The 22,140-nt window shown below is 42.3% G+C and overlaps 1 protein-coding gene across 1 annotated transcript in view; it reads left to right on the top strand.

Moving 5' to 3' along the window:
* Nucleotides 1-22,140, top strand: part of TADA2A (transcriptional adaptor 2A) — a 73,686-nt gene that overhangs the window by 11,661 nt on the left and 39,885 nt on the right. Inside the window, exons 3-7 of the mRNA XM_017864106.1 lie at nt 5,290-5,396; nt 8,902-8,961; nt 18,180-18,271; nt 19,858-20,015; nt 21,920-22,008. Of these exons, the coding sequence (XP_017719595.1) occupies nt 5,290-5,396; nt 8,902-8,961; nt 18,180-18,271; nt 19,858-20,015; nt 21,920-22,008 (506 nt within the window). The remainder of the gene's footprint in view (nt 1-5,289; nt 5,397-8,901; nt 8,962-18,179; nt 18,272-19,857; nt 20,016-21,919; nt 22,009-22,140) is intronic.

Here is a 22,140-nt window from a genome sequence, read left to right as displayed (position 1 = left end):
GAGGTTTTTCATTTACTTGAATGGTGGGACATTTGAAAGTTGCACAGGACACACAAAAAAGTCAGTTTTTATTAGAATGTATTGAGCATTGTAGGATATCTAGAATCCCTGTTTTAGGGGCCTGCAGAATGCCAGTGGGGCTCTCTAGTCATTGTGGCAATGAAAAGTTACCTCCTCAGATTTCCAAATGTCTCCCTAGAGGGGAGTTGAGTAAAATTAGGTTATATAATATAATTGATACAATGGAATGTTATTTATCCATTAGAAAGAACAAGGAAGGTCAATGTGTGTTGTCGTGAAAAGATGTCCACAATATATTGTAAAGTGAAAAAACAGGCTACAAAACATCACGTATGATATTCCACTTTTTTTTCTTTTTTTTTCTTTTTTGAGATGGAGTTTTGCTCTTGTCACCCAGGCTGGAATGCAGTGGTGTGATCTCGGCTCACTGCAACCTCAGCCTCCTGGGTTCGAGTGATTCTCCTGCCTCAGCCTCCTGAGTAGCTGGGATTACAGGCACGCACCATCACATCCAGCTAATTTTTGTATTTTTAGTAGGGGTTGGGTTTCACCATGTTCGCCAGGCTGGTCTTGAACTCCTAACCTCGGGTGATCCACCCAGCTCAGCCTCCCAAAGTGCTGGGATTATAGGTGTGGGCCACCGTGCCTGGCTATTTTTTCTTTTTATTATTTTTGGTAGAGGCAGCGTCTTGCCCAGGGTGGCCTTGAACTCCTAAGCTCAAGCAATCATCCTGCCTTTTCCTCCCAAAGTGCTGGGGTTACAGGCGTGACCCCCTGAGCCCAACCTCTACCTTTGTTGAATATTTGTACTATATTATATAGAAGAAAAGTTGGAAAAATATTTTTCAAAATGCTAATTGTGGATGACATACTTTACAGTTTTATTGTTTGGAATGTTAAGAACTATAAATTGGATTACTTTTACAAAGTAATTCCTTTTTTTTTTCTTTTCGAGACAGGGTCTAGCTTTCTTACCCAGGCTGGAGTGCAGTGGCGTGCTCATGGCTCACTGCAGCCTCGACCTCCTCAGCTCAAGTGATCCTCCTACCTCAGGCCTCCGTATAGCTGGGACCACCAAGCGTGTGCCTAATTTTATGTATTTTTTTTTTTTTTTTTAGAGACGGGGTTTCACCATATTCCCCAGGCTGGTCTCGAACTCCTGAGCTCAAGTGATCCACCCACCTTGGTCTCCCAAAATGCTGGAATTACCTGCATGAGCCACCGTGCCCCGCCCAGTAATCGCTTTTTGACATAAGGATTTAAAAAATCACTTTGGGCCTGCAATTCTAGCACTTTGGGAGGCTAAGCCAGGTGGATTGTGTGAATCCAGGAGTTCAAGGCCAGCCTGGGCAACATGGGGAAACCCCCCCCTCTACTAAAAATACAGAATTTAGCTGGGCATAGTGCACATACATGTAATCCTAGCTACTTGGGAGGCTGAGGCATGAGAATTGCTTGAACGTGGGAGACTGAGGTTTCAGTGACCTGAGATCAAGCCATTGCACTGCAGCCTGGGTAACCAGAGTGAGACACTGTCTCAACAAAACAATAAATAAAGACCACTTTTCAGGAGTTCGAGACCAGCCTGGCCAATATGGTGAAACCCCGTCTCTACTAAAAGTATAAAAAATTAGCCGGCCGTGGTGGTGTGCGCCTGTAGTCCCAGCTGCTCGGGAGGCTGAGGGAGAAGAATCACCTGAATCCAGGAGGCGGAGGTTGCAGTGAGCCAAGGTCATGCCACTGCACTCCAACCTGGACGACAGAGCGAGACTCCATCTCAAAAAAAACAAAAAAAAACACTTTGCTCAATGGCTGATGCCTTTTTTAAAAATAGGAAGTTGGAGGCAAGAGAGAAGCAAGCTTATTAACAGGAAGTGAGGAAGAGGGTAGCTTGGTAGAAGCTGGCATCTATCACTTAATATACAACAATTTTTGGCACAGCGTAGTGGCTCACTCCTGTAATCACAGTACTTTGGGAGGCTGGGGCAGGAGGATCACTTGAGGCTGGGAGTTTGAGACCAGCCTGAGCAACATAGCAAGATTTGTTCTTCTGTGTTAAAATTTAAAATGGGGGCAATGGAGTAGCTGCAGTTTCATATATTGAATTGAAAGCTACTGCTAGGAGTACATTTTTTTTCTTTTGTCATTTTCTTCTGTGTCTTTTTTTTTTTTTTTTTTTTTTGAGATAGAGTTTTGCTCTTGTCACCCAGGCTGGAGTGCAATGGCGCAATCTCAGCTTACTGCAGTCTCTACCTCGCGGATTCAAGCAATTCTCCTGCCTCAGCCTCCTGAGTAGCTGAGATTACAGGCGCCCGCTACCTGGCTAATTTTTGTATTTTTAGTGGAGATGGGGTTTTGCCATGCTGGTCAGGTTAGTCTTGAACTCCTGAGCTAAAGTGATCCACCCACCTCAGCTTCCCAAAGTGCTGGGATTATAGGTTTGAGCCACCATGCCCACCCTCTATATCTTCTTAAAAACAAATAAAGAGAACAGTGATCATCACTTGGAAGAGGGAAAGGTACCTTGAAGAATGTTTCTTGGACTTTAGGGAGGCAAATACTGTTAGAGAATGTGAGAAATCCTGTTCCAGGCTGAACAAATTAAATTCCTTCATCTACCTTCAAAGCCTTTCTTCTCTTAGATTCTTGTGATTGATCATAGAGAACAATTTGGTAGGTTGCCATGACTCTAGAGGCCAAGTTTGGGGCAACCAAGGACACATATATCTGCATTTTATGATTTTGAGAGTTTGGATTGTACTCCTTGTCTTAACAGTTTGGAGACATACCACTGTCATTGGAGTAGAAGATGTACTGTGTTATGTACTTACCATGGGAAAAAGGGAGGAAGCTTTCTGGGTTTAAATTCCCACTCAGAACCAGGTGCAGTGGCTCACACCTATAATTCCACCACTTTGGGAAGCTGAGGCAGGAGGACTTCTTAAAACCAGCGTGGGCAACATAGTGAGACCCTGTCTCTACAAAAATTAAAAATTGAGCCAGGCACAATGGTACAAGTCTGTACCTCTTCTTGGGAGGCTGAGGTGGGAGGATCACCTGAGCCTGGGGAGATTGAAGCCACAGTGAGCCATGATCACGCCACTGCACTCCAGCCTGGGCGACAGTCCAAGATCCTGTCTCAAGAAGACCCTGTCTCAAGAAAAAAAAAATCCGAACTCAAATATAAAATAGTATATTCCAAGACGTGTTTAGAGGAGACGTATTTAGATACTACCTGAGTGTGGTGGCTCATACCTGTAATCCCAACACTTTAGGAAGCTGAGGCAGCTCAAATTCCTACGATTGTTTGAGCCCAGGAATTCAAGACCAGCCCAGGCAACATAGTGAAACTCTGTCTCTATAGAAAATACATTTTAAACAATTACCCAGGTGTGGTGGCTTGTGCCTGTAGTCCCTGCTAGTTAGGAGGCTGAGGTGGGAGGCTCACTTGAGCCTGGGAGGTTGAGGCTACATTGAGGCATGATCGTGCAACCACACTTCAGCCTTGGTGACAGAGTGAGACCCTATCTCAAAAAAATAAAATTAAAGGAGTTGTCTCTTTTTTGCCCCAACTTTTTGTTATGAAAAATTTTAAACTTAAATAGAAAAGTCAAAAGAACAGTACAGTGATGATGATTTTTTTTTTAAATTTATTTATTTTGTTTGGAGACGGAGTCTGTCTCTGTCGCCGACACTGGAGTGCAGTGGCGCGATCTCGGATCACTGCAACCTCCGCCTCCCGGGTTCAAGCAGTTCTCCTGCCTTAGGCGCCTGCGTAGCTGGGACTACAGGTGCACACCACCATGCTTGGCTAAAATTTTTTTTTTTTTTTTTTTTTTTGAGGCGGAGTCTCACTCTGTTGCCCAGGCTGTAGTGCAGTAGCGCAATCTTGGCTCACTGCAACCTCTGTCTCCTGGGTTCAAACGATTCTTCTGCCTCAGCCTCCTGAGTAGCTGAGATTACAGGTGTGTATTGCCACACCCAGCTAATTTTTGTATTTTTAGTAGAGATGGGGTTTCACCATCGTTTTGAACTCCTCACCTCAGTATCCACCCACCTCGGCCTCCCAAAGTGCTGGGATTGCAGGCAGGAGCCACCGCGCCTGGCCAATTTTTTTGTATTTTCAGTAGAGACAGGGTTTCACTGTGTCGTCCAGGCTGGTCTCAAACTCCCAAGCTCAGGTAATCTGCCTGCCTCAGCCTCCCAAAGTGCTAGGATTACAGGCGTGAGCCTCCGTGCCCAGCCGATGATGATGATGATGATGATGATGATGATGATGATTATTTGAGACAAGGTCTAGCTCTGCCGCCCAGGCTGGAGTGCAGTGGCACAATCTTGGCTCACGGCAACCTTTGCCTTCCAGGTTCAAGTGATTCTTGTGCCTCAACTTCCCAAGTAGCTGGGATTATAAGCTGTGCCCCCATCCCTGGCTATTTGTATTTTTAGTAGAGACAGGGTTTCGCCATGTTGGCGAGGCTGGTCTCAAACTTCTGGCCTCAGGTGATGCACCAGCCTTGGCCTCCCAAAGTGCTGGAAATACAGGGTAAGCTAACGTGGCCAGTCTACAGTGATTATTTATATGCTTGCTACCTAGATTCAGCAATCGTTAACATTTTGTCAGATTTTCTTTATATTGTATATGTAGGTATGTGTCCATTTTATGCTCCTGGAAAAATAAGTTTGGGATATTATGAAACTTCCAGTTAAAAATGTGTTCGTGACTGGGCGTGGTAGCTCATACCTGTAATCCCAGAGCTTTGAGAGGCCGAGGCAGGAACATTCTTTGAACCCAAAAGTTCAAGACCAGCCTGGGCAACGTGGTGAGACGTCGCCTCTACAAAAAATTAACCAAGTGTGGTAGCATGTGCCTGTAGTCCTAACTACTTGGGAGGCTGAGGCAGGAGGATCCCTTGAGCCCAGGAGTTTCAGGTTACAGTGAGCTATTGTCAAGCCACTGCACTCCAGCCTGGGTGGCAGAGCAAGACCTTGTCTCTAAAAATGTATAAATAAATAAACAAATATATGCTTGTAAATTTCTCTGCAGATAGGGTCCATATCTATGTAAATGCTGTGTGAAAAGGAACTGCTGCCCTGAGATTAAAAGGAGCATAATTTTTGCTTTTTTTAATTTGTAATGAGCTCATCTTGTCCCCATGAATTTTCAACTCAACTCACTACTTGTGTGGTCATTTGGGGATTTTCACCTTTTTGCACTTAAGATAACCATAAAGTGTTCTGAAATGTGCATTTGTTTTCTCTTTGTTCTAGATGATCCCTCTGATAAACCACCTTGCCGAGGCTGCTCCTCCTACCTCATGGAGCCTTATATCAAGTGTGCTGAATGTGGGCCACCTCCTTTTTTCCTCTGCTTGCAGGTAACTCACTAATTCTGGCCTACTCTTAGCCTAGTTTTATGCTATTTTTTATGATGTAATATTTCAGAGATTACTGTCAACTGCTAAGGAGATGTATATCTTATTAAATCTGCTCCTTCCAATTTTTTTTTTTTTTGACGGAGTCTCACTCTGTCGCCCAGGCTGGAGTGCAGTGGTGTGATCTCTGCTCACTGCAATCTCTGCCTCTTAGGTTCAAGCAATTCTCCTGCTTCAGCCTCCTGAGTAGGGATTACAGGCACACACCATTACGCCCAGCTGATTTTCAGTAAAGATGGGGTTTCACTGTGTTGGTCAGGGTGGTTTCGAACTCCTGACCTCGTGATCCACCCACCTCAGCCTCCCAAAGTTCTGGGATTACAGACATGAACCACTACTCCTGGCCCCAATTTTTCATTATACGTTTTACCAGTGAAAGTTGAGAAACAGCAGTTAGATGAGACAGACTGTTGATTAGTCCACATCTGTGTTTAAACCTAATACTTGGCCAGGCACAGTGGCTCATGCCTGTAGTCCTAGCACTTTTGGAGGCCAAGGCAGGCAGATCACCCTAGGTCAAGGGTTCAAGACCAGCCTAGCCAACATGGTGAAGTCCCGTCTCTACAAAAATAATAAAAAATTAGCTGGGCATGATGGCAGGTGCCTGTAATCCCATCTACTTAGGAGGCTGAGGCAGGAGAATCTTTTTTTTTTTTTTTGAGATGAAGTCTTGCTCTGTCATCAGGCTGGAGTGCAGTGGCACAATCTCGGCTCACTGCAACCTCTGCCTCCCAGGTTCAAGTGATTCTCCTGCCTCAGCCTCCTGAGTAGCTGGGACGACAGGCGTGTGCCACCATGCCCAGCTAATTTTTTATATTTTTAGCAGAGACGGGGTTTCACCATGTTGGCCAGGATGGTCTTGATCTCTTGACCTCATGATCTGCCCGCCTCGGCCTCCCAAAGTGCTGGGATTACAGGCCTGAGCCACCGTGCCCGGCCAAGGAGAATCTCTTGAACCTGGGAGGCGGAGGTTGCAGTGAGCCAAGATCGCCCATTGTACTCCAGCCTGGGCAACAGAGCAAGACGCTGTCTCAAAAAATAAACAAATGAACAAACAAAACCCTAATAGTTAACACTGTTTTGTTGTTGTTGTCGTTGTTTTGTTGAGACGGAGTTTCGCTCTTGTTTCCCAGGCTGGATGCAATTGTGTGATCTTGGCTTACCGCAACCTCCACTTCCTGGGTTCAAACGACTCTTCTGCCTCAGCCTCCTGAGTAGCTGGAATTACAGGCATGCGCCACCACACCCGGCTAATTTTGTATTTTTAGTAGAGACGGGGTTTCTCCATGTTGGTCAGGCTGGTCTGGAACTCCAGACCTCAGGTGATCTGCCTGCCTCGGTCTCCCCAAGTGCTGGGATTACAGGCGTGAGCCACCATACCTGGCTGTTGTTTGTTTTTTTTTTCTTTTCCGCGACAGAGTTTTGCTCTGTCACTCAGGCTGGAGTGCAGTGGCGTGATCTCGGTTCACTGCAAGCTCTGCCTCCCAGGTTAAAGGGATTCTCTTGCCTCAACCTCCCGAGTAGCTGGGGTTACAGGTGTATGCCACTATTCCCAGCTAATTTTTTATATTTTTGGTAGAGATGGGGTTTTATCATGTTGGCCAGGCTGGTCTCGAACTCCTGACCTCAAGTGATCCTCCTGCTTCAGCCCCCAAAGTGCTGGGATTACAGGCGTGAGCTACCACGCCCAGCCACAACACTGTTTCTTTTAAGTTAAAGTATTGAAATTATAGGAAACAGAACTGGAAGATTATTCCTTTTGATGACACTATTTATTGTCTTGTTGAAGACTGATCTCTGTACAGATGACAAGGAAAGAAACAATTTTTGTGGGTGATAATGGTAGTAGTAATACTAATTATAAGTACTTAACTCTGTACCAGGCACCACTATGAGTACTTTACATGAATTAACCCTTAAATCATCACTATAATCCTATGAAGTACCTATGATTAGTATCCCTATTTTATAGATGAAGAAATTTAGGCTAAGAGAGTTTAAGTAACTTGTTCAAGGTCACACAGCAAATACCATATTTTATCAGATCTAAGACACCATTGATTATAAGAAGCACCTCGATTTCAGAAATGTTAAAATGTAAAAATGGCTGATGAAAGTTGTGATGTACTTTCGATAAGATGAATCTTGATTTCAGAGAGTTTTTTAATTTTTTTGAGACAGGGTTTCACTGTGTCCCCTAGGCTGGAGTGCAGTGGCACGATCATGGTTCAGTGCCACCTCTATTGTCCAGGCTTAAGTGATCCTTCCACCTCAGCTTCCCAAGTATCTGGGATTACATGCTTGTGCCACTATGCCCAGCTAATTTTTTTTTTTTTCCTATGGAGAAAGGGTCTCGCCATGTTGCTCAGGCTGGTCTGGAGCTCTTGAGCTCAAGCAATCCTGTCGCCTCAGCCTCCCAGAATGCTAGGATAACTCCTGGCCTACTTTAGGGACTTTTTATTTTTCTTTAAAAAAAATTAAAGATTTTTTTTTTTAGAGATGGGGTCTTGCTCTGCTGCTCAGCCTGGAGTACAGTGGTGTAGTCATAGCTCACTGCAACCTCTACCTCCTGGGTTCAGTGATCCTGCTCCCTCAGCCTTCCCTGAGTAACTAGGACTATGGGCACAAGCCACAATGCCCAGCCCAGAGTTTAAAATATGAAAAAATATTTATCTTAGAATGGCTGAAATACAGTTACAGAGCCAGGATTCAAATTTAGGCTGTATGATTGTGATTCCAGGGCGTATGCTCTTCTCAAAAGAGTTGTTTTAGGAAAAACTCTTTTTTTCAGACTTGTTTTTTCTCTGTGAGTGCCCCTGAAAAGCTGTGATCATGATTCCACCATTCTGTTGGAGCTGCAGACAAGATTAAATGAATCCTTAAAAACTTGTTGGCCGAGCTCTGTGGCTCACGCCTGTAATCCCAGCACTTTGGGAAGCCAAGGCAGGTGGATCACAAGATCAGGAGTTTGAGGCCAGCCTGGCCAAGACGGTGAAATTCCGTCTCTACTAAAAATACGAAAATTAGCTGAGTGTGGTGCTGGGTCCCTGTAATCCCAGCTACTCAAGAGGCTGAAGCAGGAGAATCGCTTGAACCTGGGAGGCGGAGATTGCAGTGAGCCGAGATTGCGCCACTCTAGCCTGGATGACAGAGCAAGACGCTGTCTCAAAAAAAAAACAGACAAAATTTGACAAGAAGTGGTATGGTGGCCCACACCTATATTCTTAGCATTTTGGGAGACTGAGGTACAGGGATCCCTCGAGCCTAGGAGTTCAAGGCTACAGTGAGCTATGATGGTGCCACTGCACTTTGGCCTGGGTGACAGAGCAAGACCCTGTCTCCAAAAATAAAATTTTAAAAACCCAAACTTGTCAGAAGAAAATAACACAAACCACCTCTGTCCTTTAAGAAAGTAGCTTTTGCTAACTTAATTTTTCTTTCTTTGCAGTGTTTCACTCGAGGGTTTGAGTACAAGAAACATCAAAGCGATCATACTTATGAAATAATGGTAATGATGAAGTTTCTGGGAATTTCTGTTCACTTTTTTCAAGAATTAGACTAGGAAGTAGTTTTCTTTTCCATTTTCTTTTCTTTAAGCTCTCTTGGACTTCTGGGAATTAGTTTTCTTAATCTCTGAATATCTTTACCTTTTCTCCCCTTCGGAAATAGGTAATTATTATCCAATAAGTCTTTTAGGGTTTTGTGGACCTATCGAGGTATTTAAGCACAAAATAGTTTTATATACTCAGATTTTGTTTGAAATTTGGAAAGTATTCAAAGGAAATACTTTTGATATGAGGATAACAGGTGCTTTTAAAGATGCTGCTTTTAAGCTCATTGATAAATATAGCCAATGTGTTGTCACTGTATGCTCATGGTATTTTTATGTGGTTCATGTGGACAGTGGTGTTTTTGTCAAGCAGTTCATTTGGTTGCCTTGGGGAAAATTAGTTACCTTCTGATAGTCAGGTTACAAAGTGAACATAGGAGATGAGTTAATATATAAAATTGCCAAAGAGGCAGACTGGTTTATAACCTGAATAAGACTTGACTATAGATTAATTGTATTGCCACCTTTAAAGAAGAATAAGAGTGTTCATAGTGTCCTTCCAAGCCCTGGCCATGGGAGTGGGTGGTTTAATAAGCCAAAGTGAATATCCAGTCTGCTTGACGGGTATATATACCTTTGTCAAGATAGTTCTATCAGCCAGGCACGGTAGCTCACGCCTGTAATCCCAGCACTTCCAGAGGCCGAGTTGGGCGGATCACTTGAGGTCAGGAGTTCAAGACCAGCCTGGCCAATATATGGTGAAACCCCATCTCTACTAAAAATACAAAAATTAGCCAGGTGTGGTGATGTGCACCTATAATCTCAGCTACTTGGGTGTCTGAGGCAGGAGAATCGCTTGAACCTGGGAGGCAGATGTTGCAGTGAGCCAAGATCACACCACTGCACTCCGGCCTGGGTGACAGAGTGAGACTCCATCTCAAAAAAAAAAGAAAAAAGAAAGATAGTTTTGTCAGAGTTTTGTCAGTTATCAGAGCATATTAAGCGTATAACTAAATCTCCTCCCTCAAGCAGTTTTCTGACATTTGGCCCCCATGTAGTTTTTCTTACAGGAAAGGATGCTGGCAGGCTCAACAGTTAAAATTTCACATAGTAGATTAATCTGTATTAGTTTTCTATTGGTGCTATAACAAATTACCAAAACTTAGATATCTTAAGACAACACAAATTTGTCTCACAGGTTCTGTGGATCAGAAGATCATTAGGCTCAACAGGTTTGCTCCAGGTTCCATAAGGCTGAAATGAAGATGTTGGCCAACCTGGCCTCTCACCTGGAGGCCCTGGGGTAGAATCCACCTCTAGGTTCTTTCAGGTTGTTGCCAGAATTCACTGCCTTAAGGTTTTAGGAAGGATGCCACTGTTTTGATCAGGGCATGTTCTCCGTTTCCACAGGCTGTCTGCATTCCCTGGCTCTGGACCCCCTTTCTCCATCCTCAAAGCCAGGAGCACAGGAAGTCCTTGAGGTTGTTGACGAAATCCAGGGAATCTCTATGACCTCTCTTACGGCCTTATTTTTCCTGTGCTGAATCTTTATGAGTGATTCTTCTGCTTTCCTCTTCTACTTTGAGACAGGGTCTCACTCTATCACCGAGGCTAAAGAGGAATGGCACAATCACAGCTCACTGTAGCCTCGACCTCCCAGGCTTAAGCTATCCTCCTACCTCAGCCACCTGACTAGCTGGAACTATAGGCACAAGCCACCATGCCTGGCTAATTAAAAAAAAAATTTTGTAGGCCAGGCGTGGTGGCTCACGCCTGTAATCGCAGCACTTTGGGAGGCCAAGGCAAGCAGATCACAAGGTCAGGAGATCGAGACCATCCTGGCTAACACAGTGAAACCCTGTCTCTACTAAAAACACAAAAAATTAGCCGGGTGTGGTGGCGGGCGCCTGTATTCCCAGCTACTCAGGAGGTTGAGGCAGGAGAATGGCATACCCCGGGAATTGGAGCTTGCATTGAGCCGAGATTGCGCCACTGCACTCCAGCCTGGGCAACAGAGCGAGACTCCATCTCAAAAAAAAAAAAGATTTTCGTAGACAGGTTTTCTATGTTATCCAGGCTGGTCTTGAACTCCTGGGCTCAAGGGATCCTCCCACCTCAATCCTCAACCTCCTAAAGTGCTGGGATTACGGGTGTCCGCAGCTACGTGTAAGGACTCATGTGGATTACATTGGGCCCATCTGGGTAATCCAGGATAATCTTTACTTCAAGGTCAGCTGATTAGTAACCTTTATTCCATCTGTAAAGTCCTTTCCCAGCAGTACCTCGTTAGTGTTTGATGGAATAATCAGAAAACAGGAATCTTAGGATGAGGGGAACATCTTTATTTTTATTTTATTTATTTATTAAAAAAGAATAGAGAAAGGGTTTCTCCATGTTGCCCAGGCTGGTCTCAAACTCCTGTGTTCAAATGATCCTCCCACCTTGGCCTCCCAAAGTGCTGGAATTATAGACATGAGCCACCATGCCCAGCCAGAGAACATCTTTAGAATTGGGCCTCCTACAGCACTGTAGTATATTTACTTCAGTCTCTTAAAAGTTTAGAAAGGGTGAATCAGCATCTCTGAGCCTGACTACTGGTGGAGTCCTATTAAAACGAGTTTCTGGGCTTATAATATTCAGGGTCAGATTCTAGGCCACAATGAATTAATCAGAGAACTAGTTAGAGTTCTTGGGAGCCAACTAGCTGGCCTTCCTCTTTTCATCTCTAAACAATTTCAGTCTTTTAACTAATGGCTGCAGTAATTATAAGACTTGGAATAAATTTTTTTCCCCCTTTAATTGCAAAAATGAAGGGTTAGGAGATTGTTCAAAGTAGCTGCGGATTTGAGTTAATTTCACCAAGGTTATCAGGTCTTCAGAAAACTGGTTTGTTTTTCCCAAATTAATACAAGAATACCTAGAGCCAGAATACAAATTTATTCATTCATATTGTGAAATAATTCCTTAAGGGATAATTCAGTATGGCTTGGGTAGGTTGGTAGTCATGCTTATTCACTTCAGGAAAGCTGACCATGAGCTTTCTTTAGCTATTCTGGGCATCATGTCTTCTTCATAATGCTGAAAGCACTGACTAAGTTTCACTCCACATCCCCTTAATTCTGATTACATCATCCTTTTCTCACATATTCAACACCCATACAATCACATTTCAGAGTACTGTCCTTTACTTTGGGGAGCTTTTGGGGGTTACTAATACTTCCTTTTTGTGGCCCACCTTATTTATTCCCAGTGAATCTTTCCTTCTATAGGCATGATGACCAAATTTTAGCTTTCTACACAAAACTTGATTTTTTTGCATATGAAGCCTCAGATAACTTTAAATGGTTTTCAGTACTTTTGTCATGTCACAGTGCTGTATTTTTGGGAGTTACTCATGCTGTGGTAGGTGGTGCGTTAACCAGGATTTCTGAATTCTATGCCTATTTTTGTCTTGTAATTCTTAGAACTTTGAACAAGTCAAGGCAGCTCTTTCTGCCACACCCTTTTATACCAGTGATTCTTAAACTTCAGTACATAAGAATTGCCTGGGAGTTTCTTATAAATGTAGATTTCTAAACTCTTCTGTGAGAGATTGTGGTTCAGAAGCGCTGAGGTTTGGTCCCCGAGCTGAATAATATTAATTAAACTTTATGTAAAACTGTCTTGTGCCTTTTTTGGTGTGTCTGTGATGTAGAAAGTTTTTATAGTTTATCTCACAGTAAAGTTGGTTGAGAAACAATATTCTAAAATACAGTTTTACAGATAACAGTCTCTTCAACTAATGTGTGCGTTGTCATATTTACATGTCTTTTGGTACTTGCTGAATTGAGAGTGATTATGAATTTAGTGTATAGACTCTGAAATTTCTCTCTTGAATTTCATAATACCTCATGTGCTAGACATATTCGTAGTGCGTGCTCAGATGAAAATGTATTGCTTATTGGTAGTGTAATTTCACAAATCATGACACTTTTTTTTGTCATTGAAAAAAGGTATAACAAGTTCTAAGTGCCTATGTAATCTGAAGATTATTTTTTTTACTTGTTATTATAGAAAAGTTCAGATATACACAAGAGAGAATGATGTTTGGTTATCTATTGCCAGCTACCTCCAAACCTCATGCTTAAAAATGACCATTTTATTATCTCCCACTGTTTTGTGGTTCAGGCATTCAGATTAGGCACAGTGAGGGTGGCTCTTGGCTCTACATGATGTACTTAGGCTGAAAGTCCCAAGAGGGCTATGAATTTAGTATAGACATAGACTCCAAAATTTCTCTCTTGGATCTCATAATACCTCATGTGCTAGGCATATTCACAGTACGTGCTCAGATGAAAATGTGGTCATCATTGTAATCAACTACCACATAGTGGTAATCAATTTCCGTTTATTTACCCATCACTAGCTCTTAAAATTATCGACTCATGGCCAATCTTACTTTATCTAAACCATCAACTTTCCCTGTCACCCGGGCTGGAGTGCAATGGGTTGATCTCGGCTCACTGCAACCTGCGCCTCCTGGATCCAAGCGATTCTCCCGCCTCAGCCTCCCTAGTAGCTGGGATTACAGGCACACACCACCATGCCCGGCTAATTTTTTTATTTTTGTGGAGATGGGGTTTCGCCATGTTGGCCAGGCTGGTCTTGAACTCCTGACCTCAGGTGATCTGCCCACTTCGGCCTCCCAAAGTGCGGGGATTATAAGCGTGAGCCACCGCACCTGGCCTAAACCATCACCTTTCTAGATTATTTTGAAGCAAATACCCTAGGCAGTATATTATTTCATCTTTAAGTGTTTCATTAGGTCTCTATGTAATTCTAGTCAGTTTTCACATTCTGCCAGTCATTTCATAAAGGCTTAATATCTAAAACCTCTGCTGCCTTTTTTACCCCTGAAACAATCACTGTTCTAATTTTTTTTTAAATCAGCATAGATTGGTTTTGCGTATTCTAAAACTGCATATATATGGAATCATACTGTATGTACACTTTTGTTGTTTCTGGTTTCTTTCACTCAGCTTTTTTTTTTTTTTTTTTTTTTTTTGAGACAGAGTCTCACTCTGTTGCCCAGGCTGGAGTGCAATGGCACAATCTCGACTCACTGCAACCTCCACCTCCCGGGTTCAAGCAATCCTCCTGCCTCAGCCTCCCAAGTAGCTGGGATTACAGGCGCCCACCACCACACCCAGCTAATTTTGTATTTTTAGTAGAGACAGGGGTTTCACCATGTTGACCAGATTGATCTCGAACCCCTGACCTCAGGTGATCCACCCGCCTTGGCCTCCCAAAGTGCTGGGATTACAGGCGTGAGCCACCGTACCCGGCCTCACTCAGCATGTTTTTGAGTTTTATTCGTGTTGTGTATGTTACTAGTACATTTGCTACTAATCATTTCTTTTAATTACTGAGTAATATTCTGTTGTATGAACACAATACAGTTTTTTATCCATTCTCCCTTTGATGGACACCTGGGCCTTGCCCAGGTTTGAGCTATTATGAATAAAGCTGCAGTGAACATTCCTGTATAAAGCTTTCTATGTACATATGTTTTCACTGTTTTTTGGATAAATACCTAGGATTGAAATTGCTGGTCATAGAGTAAATGATTGTTTAACTTTTAAAGAAATGATTGGCAAGTTTTCCAAAGCATTTGTATCATTTTACACCTCTGTTGACAAAATATGAGAGTTCTGATTGCTTCATGTGCTTGCCAACGTTTGGCATTGTCAGTTTCATTGATTTTAGCTATTTTAGTCAGTGTAGTGTGGTATTACAATTTTTTTTCTTTTTTTCTTTTTTTTTTTACTTTTTGCAGTTTGTTTAATTCAGATACAAATAAGATTCACACATTTCAATTTTCCAACTGGTTGCCTCTTATGTATTTCCTATTCTGTATGGGATTTCCTTCCCTTTCTCTCATTTCTTTTTTGTTTTGTTTTGTTTTGTTTTAGAATAATTATGTTTTAAATTTTATCTTCTTAAATATATAGAGAAATAGAGATGGAGTTTTGCCATGTTGTCCAGGGTGGTCTCAAACTCCTGGACTCAAGAGATCCTCCCACCTTGGTCTCCCAAAGTGCTAGGATTACTGGCTGGCCACTGTGCCCAGCCAGTTTTGAATTTACTGAAGTTGCAAATGTAGTACAGAGAGTTCCCATATATCCTTCATCCTGCTTCCCCAAATGTTAACATCTTACGTTACAGTACATTTGTCAAAATTGAGAAATGAACATTGGCTGGGTGTGGTGGCTCTTTCCTGTAATTCCAGCACTTTGAGAGGTTGTGGTAGGAGAATTGTTTGAGTCCAGGAGTTTGAGACCAGCCTGGGCAATCTGGAAAGACCCCATTGCTACAGAAAAATTTAAAAATTAGGTGGGTGTGGTTGCACATGCTTGTATTCTTAGCTACTTGGATGGTGGAGGCAGGAGGATTGCTTGAGTTCAGGAGTTTGAGGCTACAGTGAGCCATGGTCACACCAGTGCACTCTCGCCTGGTCAACACAGCAAGATCTTGTCTCAAATTAAAAAAAGGGCTGAGCTTGGTGCCTCACACCTGTAATCCCAGCATTTTGGGAGGCCAAGGTGGGCGGATTACTTGAGGTCAGGAGTTCAAGACCAGCCTGGCCAACATGGTAAAACCCTGTCTCTACTAAAAATACAAAAAATTAGCCAGGTATGGTGGCACATGCCTGTAATCCCAGATGCTCTGGAGGCTGAGGCAGGAGAATCGCTTGAACCCGGGAGGTGGAGGTTGCAGTAAGCCGAGATCATGCCACTGCACTTCAGCCTGGGCTATGGAGCGAGACTTGGTCTCAAAAAAAAAAAAAAGGAAAAAGAAATGAACATTACTACAATACTAGTAACTATAGATTTTATTCAGATTTCTCCAGATTTTCCACAAATGTCCTTTTCTGTTGCCGGATCCAATTGGGGATCCCACATTGCATTTAGTCATAATGTTTTCTCCAATCTGTGACAGTTTCTTAGATTTTCCTTGTTCATGACCTTGATACACCAAAGTGTATTTTGTACAGTGTCTCTCAATTTTGTCTTCATAGGTTTGATATTTTATCATGATTAGATTTGGATTATAGGTGTTTAGGTGGAAGATCACAGAGAGGTGAATTGCCTTCTCATTTTATCATATCAGACGATACATAATTTAACACTGGTGATGTTGAAAAATGAGCGGCCAGCCATAAGAGATGCATGAGGCAGGGTGTATGTGGGAAGGGGCACGGAGCTTTCCTGTTCTCTCTGGGTACACCGCCCTCCACCTCCATGTGTTCAGCAGCCTGGAAGCTCCTCGTTCTCATTTCTTATTTGTTTGATTTTTAAAAACCGGATTGTTTGTCTTACAGATGTTAGTCTGGATTTTGTTGACTAATGTGTTCCTCTATCTTCTGTGTTTCCTATACACTAGTAGTTACATTTAATGACTACTTCAGATTCATTTAGGACCATTGTCTGGATCTGCTAATTCACCAAGGACTGCAAAACATTAATCTTTTAATTCTGTCACTGATTTTAATTTATGAGTTAGAAATTTCTTATTATTACATGGTCCCTCTGAGTAACGTTTGTACAGGAAAGAGAAATGATGATTACTTCCCTTTATTTACTAGTTTTGAGAATATGCATTGGTTCCCTAGCATCCTCCACATATTTAAAATATTTGATGTTTCAGTTCTTTGTGGTTATTATCCTTATTGATGCTCAAAATATTCCATTTGTAGCTAACAGGAGTCTCTGGAAGTTGACTTCTGAATTTTTTTACATGACCTTTATAGTCTTTAAAAGCTTCTTTACTGCCAGGCGCAGTGGCTCACACCTGTAATCCCAGCACTTTGGGAGGCCCAGGCGGGTGGATCACCTGAGGTTGGGAGTTCAAGATCAGCCTGACCAAGATGGAGAAACCCCATCTCTACTAAAAATACGAAATTAGCTGGGTGTGGGGGCGCATGCCTGTAATCCCAGCTACTCATTGCTACTGGGTTGGTCATTTTTTCTAAACTTTTCAGTGAACAATGTTAGGAAATTATTTTTCTTTTAAGATACAACACGTGAGTTCATAATAAAACTTTCAATTTAAATACGAGACTGTGAGAGTTTTTTTTGGTTGGTTGGTTGTTTTTGAGATGGAGTCTCTCTCTGTCCCCCAGGCTGGAGTGCAGTGGCACCATCTCGGCTCACTACAAGCTCTGCCTCCCAGGTTCACGCCATTCTCCTGCCTCAGCCTCCCAAGCAGCTGGGACTACAGGCGCCTGCCACCACACCCGGCTAATTTTTTGTATTTTTAGTAGAGACGGGGTTTCACCATGTTGGCCAGCCTTGTCTTGAACTCCTGACCTCAAGAGATCCACCTGCCTCGGCCTCCCAAAGTGTTGGGATGGCGTGAGCCACTAAGGCCAATCTAACGTTTAATATTATACTATTTATGTTTCAAAGTCAAATCTACAGGCAAGGAATATTCAGAGAAGTCTAGCTTCTCTCCCTCTTTTCTCTACCCTGTTCTCTTTCTTCCTCCCCATAGTAACCTTTTTTTTAAAAAGTGTGTTTTATTCTTCCATTTAAAAAAATACATACATATTTGTCTTTTCCTCTTAGCTAAATGGGAGCATACTAAAATATTTATCTGTACCTCTGTGTTAAGTTTAAAAATATATGTATATCTGCATGAATTGCTTGGCATTCATAGGTGATATGGAGGCCCTTCTAGCTAATGGTGGAAACGGGTGGGAGAGGTGGACAACTAATAAGAATGTACCCTAGGGATCTCTCATCATTCAACTATAAACTACTATCACAGTTGAAGTTCCTAGATTCCATTTCTTTTTTATTTTTGATACGGAGTCTTGTTGCAACACCCAGACTGAAGCGCAATGGCACGATCTCAGCTCACTGCAACGTCCGCTTCCCCGGTTCAAGTGATTCTTCTGCCTCAGCCTCCTGAGTAACTGGGACTACAGGTGCATGCCACCATGCCCAGCTAATTTTTGTATTTTTAGTAGAGACGGGGTTTCACCATGTTGGCGAGGCTGGTGTTGAACTCCTGACCTCAAGTGATCCGCCTGCCTCAGCCTTCCAAAGTGCTGGGATTATAGATGTGAGCCACTGGGCCTGGCACCTAGATTCCATTTGTATCTCTGTTCTTAAGCAAAACTTTTTTCTCCTTAGACCTCAGATTTTCCTGTCCTGGATCCCAGCTGGACTGCTCAAGAAGAAATGGCCCTTTTAGAAGCTGTAATGGACTGTGGCTTTGGAAATTGGTAAGTGCTTGGTGTTAAGAGTTATCCTGCCCTAGTGGGCTCAGAGAAGAAGCTGTTGTTGAAGAGTAAAGGAAGGAGCCTCAGGAAGAGAAAGTGTATGTTGCTTTCCTATCAACCCATGATTTAGAGACAAGTTAGTCCCCTCTGTATGTTATTTTTCCAGTGCCGAAATGTGTCACAAGGATATGGGATGTTTAGCGGTCCATGACTGAGCAGCTTTAAAAGGCCACTTTGGATATGTATCAACAATGGGAAGATTGATTATTCCTTTCTGAATAGTAGGGAAGTTTAGTTTCGTTAGTTATTACTCCCTTCTGATTTTATGAATTTTTGTTGGTTATAGATGCCCTAGTCATTTAAGTGAATCAGACTTTAGCTAGATGGTCATACCTAAGATTCAAGTTTCACAGACTTCCTGATAGCATTCTCTGTTTTTAGCTTTCAAACACCTGCCTTAGTCCAAGACCGGCTGAATTGAATAGCACTCATTGCTGTTGCCTTAGTGGGCAGCACCTCTTAATACTACCACTTTTGGTTTTATCTTTTGGGAACACTTTCATATGGATGATTTTATTTTATGAACTAGATAGCAGAGACATTATTGAATATATTTTGTTCACAAATTATCTGAAGCCTGGGGGGTTGAAATGATTTCTTGTGATTACATAGCTTATTAGTGAAGGACTCTTAATTAGGTCCTCCCTGTCCTGACTTGCTAGTGTATATAACCTTTCTTGGTGTTCATCAGAATAAATTCTGCTGCTTCCCTTATGTCCAGGGACCTGAAGAAGGAGACCTGAATTTAGTTCATATTTTGCTTGTATTCATTCATTCAGTATTTATTAAGCATCATAAAATACTGTGTACAATGAGGAATACCAAAGGAGGTAGAAAAGTAATCACTTGTGAGGAGCTTTGTAGTCATCTTTGGCCTAGCTTTTCATTTTTTGCTTACCATTCTCTCTAAAATAGGCTAATCCTCTCTGTCTGTCCTCCTTCCCTCTTAACAAAGAACATAAAAAAGACATAGCTTCTCTATCTACTGTGGGTAAGGCACTAAGTTTGGCAGTGAATGGGCTAGAGCTAAGAATTATGAGATGCATCCTGCCTTCAGGAAGCTTATAGTTTAGCAGGGGACTCAAAATATCTGTACAAGTGATTGAAGTACACAAAACAGCACAGTGATGTCTTAGGGGAGGACAAGTGAAGTGCTGTGGAAAAGAGACCTTGAGGAGAGGACTTCCACCTCTACCTCTCCATTACCTTGGCTCAAGTCAGGGATTCTTTTTTATTAAGACAGTCTCACTTTATCACCCAGGCTGAAATGCAGTGGTGTGATCACAGTCACTGTAACCCTGAACTCTTGGGCTCAAGGGATCTTCCCTCCTCAGACTCCCAAGTAGTTGGAACAGCAGTTGTGCACCACCATACTCAGCTAATTAAATAGCTTAAATAGCTTAGTGACTTAAATTTATTTAAATTAAATAGCTTAGTGACTTAAAATATCAAAAGAGCAAATGATGCTTTTACTATTATGTGGAAATGAAAGTACCACTTTCTTCTGTCTTTTTCCCACAATTCTCTAGGCAGGATGTAGCCAATCAGATGTGCACCAAGACCAAGGAGGAGTGTGAGAAGCACTATATGAAGCATTTCATCAATAACCCTCTGTTTGCATCTACCCTGCTTAACCTGAAACAAGCAGAGGAAGCAAAAACTGCTGACACAGCCATTCCATTTCACTGTAAGTGCTTCCCTATCTTGGTAAAAGACACTTAGCTCATCCTTGGGCCCTGTTTCAGTAGCAGATAAACAGTGATTTGATGAATTGGACAGCTAATGATATCACGGAAGATAGGAGGAGTTATATGGCAGCTATTAAGTGTGAGGATCGACCCAGCGTGGTGGCTCATGCCTGTAATCCCAGCACTTTCGGAGGCTGAGGTGGGTAGATCACTTGAGGCCAGGAGTTCAAGACCAGCCTGGCCAACATGGGGAAACCCTGTCCCAACTAAAAGTGTAAAGATTAGCCGTATGTGGTGGCAGACACCTATAATCCCAGCTAATGGGGAGGCTGAGGTAGGAGAATCACTTGAACCAGGTAGGCGGAGGTTACAGTGAGCCAGGATCACATCACTGCACCCCAACCTGGGTGACAGAGTGAGACGTCATCTCGTTAAAAAAAAAAAAAAGAGTCAGGATTATAATGTGGCAAAGAAGGAACATACTCTAAGGGTCAGAGTTCTATATGGGACATCAAGGTGCTTGAAGCCAATGTGTAGTTCCACCTACCTCCAGTCCTTTGAACATACCAGTTAACTTCAGTTCTTTCCTTTGTAAAATAAGATATCAAAAAGGGAAAATCTTTTCTATGCTGTTATGAGTACAAGTTTTTTTTCAATCCCTTTGGAGAGCTTATGATTATACATATGAGTTGCTTAGAGAATACAGTATTTGACTCATTATTATGAATTGTCCCAATGTCAAGTCCATTAAGTGGTTTGTTATTTTTGTTCACTTGGTTGTGTCAGTGATGGCGAACTTTTTAATCTCATACCTGTGGGACCAGTGGGTCTCTTAATAAAATATAACCAAAAACATGATGAATTACAAATGACCATCTTTCCTGAATGACTCCCAGGGCTCAAGTAATAGGATATGAATGTTTTCCCTTCCCTTTTCTCTTTTCTCGTACTCTCTAGAAACAGTTTTGTAGCTGACTAACTTAGAGGCTGGTAATATCTCCTTTTTTTTTTTTTGAGACAGAGTCTTGCTCTGTCTCCCAGGCTGGAGTGCAGTGGCACAACCTCCACTCACTGCAGCCTCCACCTCCAGGGTTCAAGCGATTCTCCTGCCTCAGCCTCCCAAGCAACTGGTACCACAGGTGCATGCCACCACACCTGGCTGATTTTTTGTATTTTTAGTAGAGACGAGGTTTCGCTATATTGGCCAGGCTGATCTCGAACTCCTGACCTTAGATGATCTGCCCACCTCGGCCTCCCAAAGTGCTGGGATTACAGGTGTGAGCCACCGTGCCTGGTTGATACCTCCTATTTGGATAGCACTTTGATGTTAACACTTGGTTCTCAAATTCATTACACCGTTTGTTTCCAAACAGCAACCCAGTGAGATAGGCAGAGCAAGTGCTTTTGGTTTACATTGGAGGAGACCGATGCAGAAAGGTTAGTTTGTGCAGGGTCATGGGACTACTGTGTGTTAGAGCTAGGACTTAATTCCAGCTAACTTCCAATTCCGGTGTTTGTTTTTTTCCTGCCTTTGGTGTGTTGTTTTTTTTTTTTTTTTTGCCTCTCAGTTGGATGAGTTTTGTAAATTGAGGTTCGTCCTAAGGGTTAAGGGACCCAAAGCCAATGGTAAATATTTAGGTTCTGTAATATTAAAAGAAAAAAGCCATGGTTTCCTTTCATTTTAGAAAAGCAGAAATCAGAAGAAATTTCCCTATATTTACTTAAAGGATTGCCTGAGTCTTGGTTTTTCTTTTAAAAAAATGTGTTTTCATAATACTTTATCTTTTTCACATTTCCTTCTATAAAAACCATTTAAAATTTTTTTATTCTTGGACTATTATTATGTCATTTTTTCATGCCAATATTGTATTAGTTAACTCAGAAAACTTCTAAATTCTTCCAGCTACAGATGACCCTCCCCGACCTACCTTTGACTCCTTGCTTTCTCGGGACATGGCCGGGTACATGCCAGCTCGAGCAGATTTCATTGAGGTAGGATAACTGTGTTTTTAGCACAAAGTAGGAAAAATTTGTTTGTATTTCTCATGAGCCTTCTATCTCACCCATAGATTCCATAACACTAAAAGGAGATTTTTCTTTTTTTTTTTTTTTTTTTTTTTTTTT

Source organism: Rhinopithecus bieti, unplaced genomic scaffold (genome assembly GCF_001698545.2).
Source record: "Rhinopithecus bieti isolate Rb0 unplaced genomic scaffold, ASM169854v2 scaffold_74621, whole genome shotgun sequence".
NCBI classification, from domain to species: domain Eukaryota; kingdom Metazoa; phylum Chordata; class Mammalia; order Primates; family Cercopithecidae; genus Rhinopithecus; species Rhinopithecus bieti.
Note: the sequence above shows the minus strand (reverse complement) of the source record. Positions and strands in the feature narration are given on the sequence as shown.